Here is a 10,629-nt window from a genome sequence, read left to right as displayed (position 1 = left end):
CGGTCTCTCCCTCTCTCTGTCACTCTCTTCCTCTCTCCGTCCCTGTCTCTCCCTCTCTCTGTCGGTCTCTCCCTCTCTCTGTCGGTCTCTCCCTCTCTCCGTCCCTGTCTCTCCCTCTCTCTGTCGGTCTCTCCCTCTCTCTGTCGGTCTCTCCCTCTCTCTGTCGGTCTCTCCCTCTCTCTGTCCCTGTCTCTCCCTCTCTCTGTCTCTGCCTCTCCCTCTCTCTGTCCCTGTCTTTCCCTCTCTCTGTCCCTGTCTCTCTCTCTCTCTCTCCAGAGTTATCAGTCTCTCTCTCTCTCTCTCTCTCTCTCCAGAGGTATCAGTCTCTCCCTCTCTCTCTCCAGAGTTATCAGTTTCTCTCTCTCTCTCTCTCTCTCCAGAGGTATCAGTCTCTCTCCAGTATCAGTGTATCTTCAGACTTACCCAGCATCGTTGTCCGTCCTCTTCAGTACTTTGGAGATGTGAGTAAGACTGTGTCTGAACTGAGAGAGAAACTAGAAGACTTCCTTAAAGGAGAATGGACCAAGATCTCCACTACAGGTGTGTTGAAAACAATAAGAACATCAACTTTAGACCATTGAAAGTTCCCTACTAGTCATATACATGTGGAATATGGTCTGATGATAACATTCCCTCTCTCTGTCAATGTGTTTGTGTGTCTGTAGTGAATATAGTGGATGTTGTACTGCCTCCAGAGCCCAAGACCAGAGAACAGTTGTTACAATGTGAGTCTCTTTATTGTGAAGTAACTAACAGTCTCTTTTTACTGACACTCCTAACAATCCCTCTAGAAATATATAGCAATAGTAGATCTAATCAAAGACTGGGTATCTATCTGACTCCTCATATTTCTCTGATTTGATCTCTGCTGTGCTCTAATCAAAGACAGGGTAGATACAGTATCTGACTTAACTTATTGTTCTGACTCCCCTCATTGGTCTCTGCTCTTCTCCCAGATTCCTGTCAGCTCACACTGGACCCAAACACAGCACACACACGCCTCTCTCTGTCTGAAGGGAACAGAAAGGTGACCTTTACAGACCAAGTCCAACCATATCCTGACCATCCAGACAGATTCACCAACTACAGGCAGGTTCTGTGTAGAGAGGGTCTGTCTGGACGCTGTTACTGGGAGGTGGAGTGGTGTTGTTGTTACAGCAGTCTCATATAAAGACATCAGCAGAACAGAGAGAGGTAATGGTGGTGGATTTGGATACAATAACAAGTCCTGGAGTTTAGAGTGCTCTAGAGGTGGTTATTGTTTCAGACACAATAATGTTGAGACTAAAGTATCAGGCCCTCAGTCCTCCAGAGTAGGAGTGTACCTGGATCACAAGGCAGGTACTCTGTCCTTCTACAGTGTCTCTGACACAATGACCCTCCTCCACAGAGTCCAGACCACATTCACTCAGCCCCTCTATCCTGGGTTTTGGTTCCAACTAAATGGGTTTAGGCTCTATGATTATAATGGTTCTGCTGAGCTGGTTAAACTGTAGTAGGGTCCACATAGATACTAGTCATGCTGGTGTAGTCTATAGCTGAGCTGGTTAAACTGTAGTAGGGTCCACATAGATACTAGTCATGCTGGTGTAGTCTATAGCTGAGCTGGTTAAACTGTAGTAGGGTCCACATAGATACTAGTCATGCTGGTGTAGTCTATAGCTGAGCTGGTTAAACTGTAGTAGGGTCCACATAGATACTAGTCATGCTGGTGTAGTCTATAGCTGAGCTGGTTAAACTGTAGTAGGGTCCACATAGATACTAGTCATGCTGGTGTAGTCTATAGCTGAGCTGGTTAAACTGTAGTAGGGTCCACATAGATACTAGTCATGCTGGTGTAGTCTATAGCTGAGCTGGTTAAACTGTAGTAGGGTCCACATAGATACTAGTCATGCTGGTGTAGTCTATAGCTGAGCTGGTTAAACTGTAGTAGGGTCCACATAGATACTAGTCATGCTGGTGTAGTCTATAGCTGAGCTGGTTAAACTGTAGTAGGGTCCACATAGATACTAGTCATGCTGGTGTAGTCTATAGCTGAGCTGGTTAAACTGTAGTAGGGTCCACATAGATACTAGTCATGCTGGTGTAGTCTATAGCTGAGCTGGTTAAACTGTAGTAGGGTCCACATAGATACTAGTCATGCTGGTGTAGTCTATATCTGAGCTGGTTAAACTGTAGTAGGGTCCACATAGATACTAGTCATGCTGGTGTAGTCTATAGCTGAGCTGGTTAAACTGTAGTAGGGTCCACATAGATACTAGTCATGCTGGTGTAGTCTATAGCTGAGCTGGTTAAACTGTAGTAGGGTCCACATAGATACTAGTCATGCTGGTGTAGTCTATAGCTGAGCTGGTTAAACTGTAGTAGGGTCCACATAGATACTAGTCATGCTGGTGTAGTCTATAGCTGAGCTGGTTAAACTGTAGTAGGGTCCACATAGATACTAGTCATGCTGGTGTAGTCTATAGCTGAGCTGGTTAAACTGTAGTAGGGTCCACATAGATACTAGTCATGCTGGTGTAGTCTATAGCTGAGCTGGTTAAACTGTAGTAGGGTCCACATAGATACTAGTCATGCTGGTGTAGTCTATAGCTGAGCTGGTTAAACTGTAGTAGGGTCCACATAGATACTAGTCATGCTGGTGTAGTCTATAGCTGAGCTGGTTAAACTGTAAACTGATTTGTTATTAATTAAAATTCAATACAATGTTTTAATCTTGTACATTTCCATGAATCATGATGTCTGGTGTTGATGTATATTGGTTGTCATTCAGAACCATTGATATGTTTTCTCAGTTGGTTCTCTGTCTCTATGTAATTCTCCTCAGTATCATTGATCAGCTTGTTGGCTCGGTCCTAATTGATGTGTTCTCTGTCACCTGGAGCTGCATGGAAAATGGTCCAGGAACTAAAGGACAATTCAGGACTAGTCAGCCCACTACAAGCTGGTATCACTTACTTTCTACTAAACTATATGGTCTGGTTTCCCAGACACAGATGAATCCTAGTCCTGGACTAAACAGTATGTTCAATGTAGATGTCCAGGAAACCGGCCCTAAATGTGTCATCTTTCATCCTCCCATACTGCTCAGTCCAGCAACATTAAACCTGTCCAGCAGGTGGTGCTGTTGACCAAACAATAAAACCAGCAGATATCTTGACTTGCCACTCAGTATATCAGTAATGTTCAGAATAGTACTTTAATATCATTGGAGATTGATGGTCTTTTTAATCCACTATCCAGAGTCAGGAACAGATGAAGTTAGGTCTGCTACTGTTCAGTGATTAAATATGATTTATGGTGATGGGAAATAATAAAAAACATTCAACTTCATCTAGTAATAGTTTTCCTTTGTTATTTATTCCAAGGTGTGTCTTTAACTTGTAAATGTATTGTGTGGAGGTGAGCTAGTGGTGTGGCTGATAGAATAGAATGAAAAGGGAGGAGGGGAGGAAGAGGGGAGGAGTGAAGGGCTGTTCAAGAAACCAGATGAGGAAGAGGAAGATGTTCAGGGGAATTACTGTCTCTGTTCCAAATGGTTCCCTATTCCCTACGTAGTGCACTACGGTGCTTCTGACCAGGTCTAAAGTAGTGTTCTACATAGGGAATAGGGTGTAGATTTATTACAATATCATGCTTTAGTGTTTGGCACAAAAATATATTAGATCTCCACCCCCCCACTTCCTGTCTGTCATCCCCCAGTTCTGTTAAGACTTCCTCTCATTGAACTGGGCCTCATTCTAAATGGTCACTTTGTATTGATAGTCCATACTGGTCTTTACTATGGTTCTACATACAGTACCTGTATTGATAGTCCATACTGGTCTTTACTATGGTACTACATATAGTACTTGTATTGATAGTCCATACTGGTCTTTACTATGGTTCTACATACAGTACCTGTATTGATAGTCCATACTGGTCTTTACTATGGTTCTACATACAGTATCTGTATTGATAGTCCATACTGGTCTTTACTATGGTTCTACATACAGTATCTGTATTGATGAGGGCCTCATCATCTGACTGCACAAAGAAAGCCAGGGACTGCAGTGTGTTCCAGTCTCCAGCAGGGGGCAGTAAAATCCTATGGACCTGAAAGAGACTGCAGTGTGCTCCAGTCTCCAGCAGGGGGCAGTAAAACCCTATGGACCTGAAAGAGACTGCAGTGTGCTCCAGTCTCCAGCAGGGGGCAGTAAAACCCTATGGACCTGAAAGGGACTGCAGTGTGCTCCAGTCTCCAGCAGGGGGCAGTAAAACCCTATGGACCTGAAAAGGAAAGTGTGGAGTAAAAATCAAAAGGTGAATTTACATTTATGTTTCCACAGAGACCTGAATCATATTCACGAGGCGCCAAACTGAAGAATATGAACTGAAACACGAAGGGACTAACTGAACTAAAATAATTCTGTTGCTAAATGTTTTGCTACAGTGTTCTCTAATCATTACGACCCTGGATTCAAATACTGTTTAATATCTAAAAAATTCTTTGAGCATTTCCTTTAGTCCTCCAGGTGGGCGGGGTTTGTTTGTACTTTTAGGACTTTTGTATTGGCTCCATTACAACAAACTCATTCAACCACTGCTCATTAAGTATTCAATATTATTTTAAATACTATTTGAACACATCTGTTTCCACATGCAATACGCCTGCAACGTCTTGTATGATCTCATCAGGTAAAGGTGTGTCAAATGGAAGGGCAAGTCTCACCACTGAGAGGAAAACATCACTGGTCCACCTCTGCATCAGGTCAGCTATGTTGATCAGTACTGTCCCAGGGATGCTGGGAGCAGAGATGAACTCCCCTGACCTGGTACCACCTATGGAGTTGTCATTTTAATATCAGTTTAACCCCATTACTGCTATAACACATAAACCATGTTAATAGAATGAAATGGATCCAGGTTCCATTTATTCTACATTAGATTTACTGCCTGTGGATCACTTCTCCAAAGTGGTCTGAAATCAAGATGACTGCAGGTCTGAATCCCAAACTAATGGGGGGAAATGGATCCATCTAATAAGATGGTATTTAGAGGTTTGAACCTTTCTATTGGGGTGAACAATCCCCTTAACATACAGTACCAGTCAAAAGTTTGGACACACCAATTCATTCAAGGGTTTTTCTTTATTTTTACTATTTCCTACATTGTAGAATAATAGTGAAGACATCAAAACTATGAAATAACACATATGGAATCATGTAGTAACCAAAAACGTGTTCAACAAATCAAGTGGAGGCCTGGTCATCTGATGCAGCACTCCATCACTCTCCTTCTTGGTCAAATAGCCCTTACACAGCCTGGAGGGGTGTTGGGTCATTGTCCTGCTGAAAAACAAATGATAGTCCCACTAAGCACAAACCAGATGAGATGGCGTATTGCTGCAGAATGCTGTGGTTGCTATGCTGGTTAAGTGTGCCTTGAATTCTAAATAAATCACTGACAGTGTCTCCAGCAAAGCACCATCACACCTCCTCCTCCATGCTTCACGGTGGAAAATACATATGCAGAGATCATCTGTTCACCTACTCTGCTTCTCACAAAGACACGGCGGTTGGAACCAGAAGTCTTAAATCTGGACTCATCAGACGAAAAGACAGATTTCCACCGGTCTAATGTCCATTGCTCGTGTTTCTTGACCCAAGCAAGTCTCTTCTTATTATTGATGTCCTTTAGTAGTGGTTTCTTTGCAGCAATTGATAGTGTAGGTGTTTTCTGTTAATTAACAGAATGTGTTTCTTGTTAAAAGGCTGAATAGCACTAAAGGGAATAAGCAAAGACACAATGTGTAATTCTAGAAATGAGTTGACTTATTGGTATAATTCTATAATGAACTATAGTTATCTGTACTTAATGGTATAATTCTATCATGAACTATAGTTATCTGTACTTATTGGTATAATTCTATAATGAACTATAGTGATCTGTACTTATTATTTCCTGGAAATAATGTATAGGTGCGCCACCAATATAATTGATCCAAGGAACTAGAGGGGAGGGGAACCCCGCCTAGAGTAAAGAACTTAGATTTGGAAACAATGGTGGAGTAAAGCCGAGGGGATCTGGTTATTAGCATAAAGTGGAGGGACGATGACACTTCTATAAGCATGAAACTGTATAAAAGGAGTGGACTGAGACTGAGTCCGGCAGTTGGTCCATGGCCCAGCTCGGCTTGTTACTTTGTAATAAAGTCTATTTGAATTCACAAGATCTGGTATCTGAGAAATATAATTGAGCAAATATTTCCACGACATAAATGGCAAGCTTGCCAGGAGTGGCTACAAGGGACCAGCAAATGGTGGAAAACTCTGTGACTGCAGACGGGTCTTTCTGGACGAATTGAGCAAACAGGTGGCCACCTAGTTGAGAGGTAAACTGTTTTTATGTAACTAGGGAAGTCAGTTAAGAACAAATTCTTATTTACATTGACGGCCTACTGGGGAACAGTGGGTTAACTGTCTTGTTCAGGGGCAGAACGACAGATTTTTGCCTTATCAGCTCGGGGATTTGATGTTGCAACCTTTCAAATGATTAGTCCAATGCTCTAACCACTAGACTACCTGCCGCCCCAGTTCTTACTTATAGTTAAAGTTTGTGTGATTCGTTTCGAGAGCAATAAAAACACCAAGTAGGTCTCTCCAAATTTATTGAACTAAAAATATTGGGAGCTTTTGAATTCAATAAATGCAAAATAATGGAAGAATAAACATGAACAAATAAAAAAGCTTTAAGGGTTGTAACAGAATAAAATAAATAATAGTGTGGCTGCAGATTGGGAGTTGTGTGTTTCATCTGTTCTGGATGGTTCAGTTGAGTGGGGTTATTCACCTGTCTTGTTCAGGTGGTTCATCTGACCAGTCTGTTCAGTCTGTTTGAGTTAGGATTGTGTTGACTGATTCAGTTGGGCCAAACTACTCAGACAGGTAAAACCCTGTGGTTACTGCTTGGCTGTGTTGAGGAAGTGAATCAGTAAAGGACTACTCAGACAGGTAAAACCCTGTGGTTACTACTCAGACAGGTACAACCCTGTGGTTACTACTCAGACAGGTAAAACCCTGTATAAAACCGCTTTTCTCTGTGACCAGGAAGTATATCAGAAAAAGGCAGAATTTACACACCAGCGTAAGAGGTGTGTAAAAATGAGTGTAAATCTTCTCTGCTGTTGGTGCTGAAGGGGTTGCACACTTCTCCTGGACCGTCACTTGACTGTGACCTGGCAGGGAGGACGCACCCAGTCCCACACTACTTCTCCCGGACCGTCACTTGACTGTGAGCTGGTAGGGAGGACGCACCCAGTCCCACACTACTTCTCCTGGACCGTCACTTGACTGTGACCTGGTAGGGAGGACGCACCCAGTCCCACACTACTTCTCCCGGACCGTCACTTGACTGTGACCTGGTAGGGAGGAGGCACCCAGTCCCACACTACTTCTCCCGGACCGTCACTTGACTGTGACCTGGTAGGGAGGACGCACCCAGTCCCACACTACTTCTCCCGGACCGTCATTTGACTGTGACCTGGTAGGGAGGACGCACCCAGTCCCACACTACTTCTCCCGGACCGTCACTTAACTGTGACCTGGTAGGGAGGACGCACCCAGTCCCACACTACTTCTCCCGGACCGTCACTTGACTGACCTGGTAGGGAGGACGCACCCAGTCCCACACTACTTCTACCGGACCGTCACTTGACTGTGACCTGGTAGGGAGGACGCACCAGTCCCACACTGAAGGAGGCAAGTGTGAATGGTACATTAATAACCATTGAAGTAATATAATACTAGAAGTTTGAACAGTATAAATTAAAAATACATGAACATTACACAATAAAATGGTAATAAATGTCATGACGATATCAGCGATCGACCAGTAAGACCATTAAACATTACATACTGTGCTGCAAGGTAGAAGAATATACAGTACAGAGAAACATACAAGTAATAACATTTGAAGTAAGCAGATACTCAATAAGAGAGAACAATTAGAAAAACCTAGAGACAGGGGTAATAACCAATAACCAATAGTGCAATAATCAGAGAAAGAAAAGTAATGTGGATATCAATAGGAGGGAACAGCGTGGGGTCAAGACATCCAGGACTTAACGGACTGTTAGGAAGGTTTGGCCCTGGACCAGGAGGGAGAAATATAACAACAAGAGAAACAGAGAGGTTTTAATAAAGTGAAGAGCACAATACAACGAAACTAGGGAGCAAAATAAATAGGAATATCTCAGGAAGTTAAAGGAATAAACAGACAAATAAACCCGGAAACAAGAATATCAGTAACGTTAGAACAAATAAGGAAGTTAATAAATGAAAGAGCAGCAATAATAAAAATATAACCTGTCAGTAGACTAATATTAAAGACAATACTAGTAACTAGCAGACCTAACACAGGAAAAGGAATACAACTGAGACTGATGGTAGGAAGACCACAAATACAGGCTGCAAAAATGAGTAAAACAGCAGAATAAATTCTGGGCGCCAGGCGTCCCCTATGTAAGGAAGAACTAATAGAAATGTTTAGAAATGGGAAAACGCAGCAGGAAAATGGACACTAAATGGTCAGAGGAGGGAACATTTGATGTCTCAGTATGTGAGGAAATGGAAACTCTAATAAAAACACATAAAACAAGTGACACAGGAAAGAAAAGGATAAATAAAAGAGAACACGAGGTGCTAAACATGTTCAAAGCAGAAGGATTGTTGGAAAGTATAAAGAAAACTGGAGGAATGTTGAAGAAACAATGAAAAGTCAGACAGGAAGAAGGTGGAATGGTTGGCAAAACCTACAAAAAGACTGGGTTAGCCTCGGTTCGATTCATTCTTTTGAGAGCAGCAGGAGAGGAAATGTCACATATCGGTGTATAGCCTCGGTTCGATCGATAGAGGTTACAGATTCTATGTGAAGAAAGATGTATGAGATCACGCCTCACCCAATGTTTTAGTAGAGGCCAGGGATCACAGGAAAACATATTTTGGGATGAAGAATCTAGGTGAAATGCCAGGGGAACGGATTCTAAAGGGAACACATTTAAATTATATGGCCAAACACTCCTTGTTAACTCAGAAAGCCTTGGGTTTTTTGATCTCATGAGATGTTGTTTGTGGTTTTATTCTGAAATAGATTTACGTTTGATGTGGTTTTATTCTGAAATAGATTTCTAGAATGTAGGAAAGGGGTGGAGGGGTAACGAGGAATTAGCAAAGGGGTTAGTAAACCTAAAATGAAGTGTACATGTTTTCAGTTAGTTCCTGAACATTGTGGTGGTTATGGAGAATAGGACTGAATAAAAGATACATAAACGTTGGTGGGTTGAAACAAACATTTAATGATGAGAGTAAAGACAGTGGATTTACAATTATCATGTTTGGTTTATAATTCATACATTTAATGATGAGAGTAAAGACAGTGGATTTACAATTATCATGTTTGGTTTATAATTAATACATTTAATGATGAGAGTAAAGACAGTGGATTTACAATTATCATGTTTAGTTTATAATTAATACATTTAATGATGAGAGTAAAGACAGTGGATTTACAATTATCATGTTTAGTTTATAATTAATACATTTAATGATGAGCGTAAAGGACAGTGGATTTACAATTATCATGTTTAGTTTATAATTAATATCCCTTTCAGGTCCATAGGGTTTTACTGCCCCCTGCTGGAGACTGGAGCACACTGCAGTCCCTTTCAGGTACATAGGGTTTTACTGCCCCCTGCTGGAGACTGGAGCACACTGCAGTCCCTTTCAGGTCTATAAGGTTTTACTGTCCCCTGCTGGAGACTGGAGCACACTGCAGTCCCTTTCAGGTCCATATGGTTTTACTGTCCCCTGCTGGAGACTGCTGGAGACTGGAGCACACTGCAGTCCCTTTCAGGTCCATAGGGTTTTACTGCCCCCTGCTTGAGACTGGAGCACATTGCAGCCCCTTTCATGTCCATTGGGTTTTACTGCCCCCTGCTGGAGGCTGGAGCCCACTGCAGTCCCTTTCAGGTCCATAGGGATTTACTGCCCCCTGCTGGAGACTGGAGCCCAGTGCAGTCCCTTTCAGGTCCATAGGGATTTACTGCCCCCTGTTGGAGACTGGAGCACACTGCAGTCCCTTTCAGGTCCATAGGGATTTACTGCCCCCTGCTGGAGACTGGAGCCCACTGCAGTCCCTTTCAGGTCCATAGGGTTTTATTGCCCCTTGCTGTGACGGATCCAACAAATATCCCCAGGTCCCATCTCATCCAACACATCAATGACTCTTATAGGAGGGAGGGAGCATTACCCATGTTAAGCTATGGAATGAACTGGACATTCTATGGTGAATTTTAATACAGATTTACTTTAATACAATAATAATTCCTTGAATGTAATTAGTTTGTGTTTTGTAATTATGTTTTTGAAACAGAATAAGTCAGTAATGAGGGAATAAATAAGTCCAGTCCAACCATGACCTCTCTCCTCTTTCACATCCCTCTATCATCACTCCATGGGGGAGTACAACCATTACCTCTCCTCTTTCACATCCCTCTATCATCACTCCATGGGGGAGTACAACCATTACCTCTCTCCTCTTTCACATCCCTCTATCATCACTCCATGGGGGAGTACAACCATTACCAATACT

The 10,629-nt window shown here is 42.4% G+C and overlaps 1 protein-coding gene across 1 annotated transcript in view; it reads left to right on the top strand.

Annotated features, from left to right (window-relative positions):
• Positions 1-3,330, top strand: part of LOC110518269 (E3 ubiquitin-protein ligase TRIM16) — an 11,746-nt gene extending 8,416 nt beyond the window's left edge. Inside the window, 4 exon segments of the mRNA XM_090230896.1 lie at positions 381-540; positions 666-725; positions 957-1,140; positions 1,142-3,330. Of these exon segments, the coding sequence (XP_090087022.1) occupies positions 381-540; positions 666-725; positions 957-1,140; positions 1,142-1,496 (759 nt within the window). The 3' untranslated portion in view covers positions 1,497-3,330.
• The last annotated feature ends 7,299 nt before the right edge of the window (positions 3,331-10,629 follow it).

The sequence above is a fragment of the Oncorhynchus mykiss genome, chromosome 4 (genome assembly GCF_057628025.1).
Source record: "Oncorhynchus mykiss isolate SJ-2025 chromosome 4, ASM5762802v1, whole genome shotgun sequence".
In the NCBI taxonomy this organism is placed as follows: Eukaryota; Metazoa; Chordata; class Actinopteri; order Salmoniformes; family Salmonidae; genus Oncorhynchus; species Oncorhynchus mykiss.
This window is presented reverse-complemented; position numbering and strand designations above follow the sequence as displayed.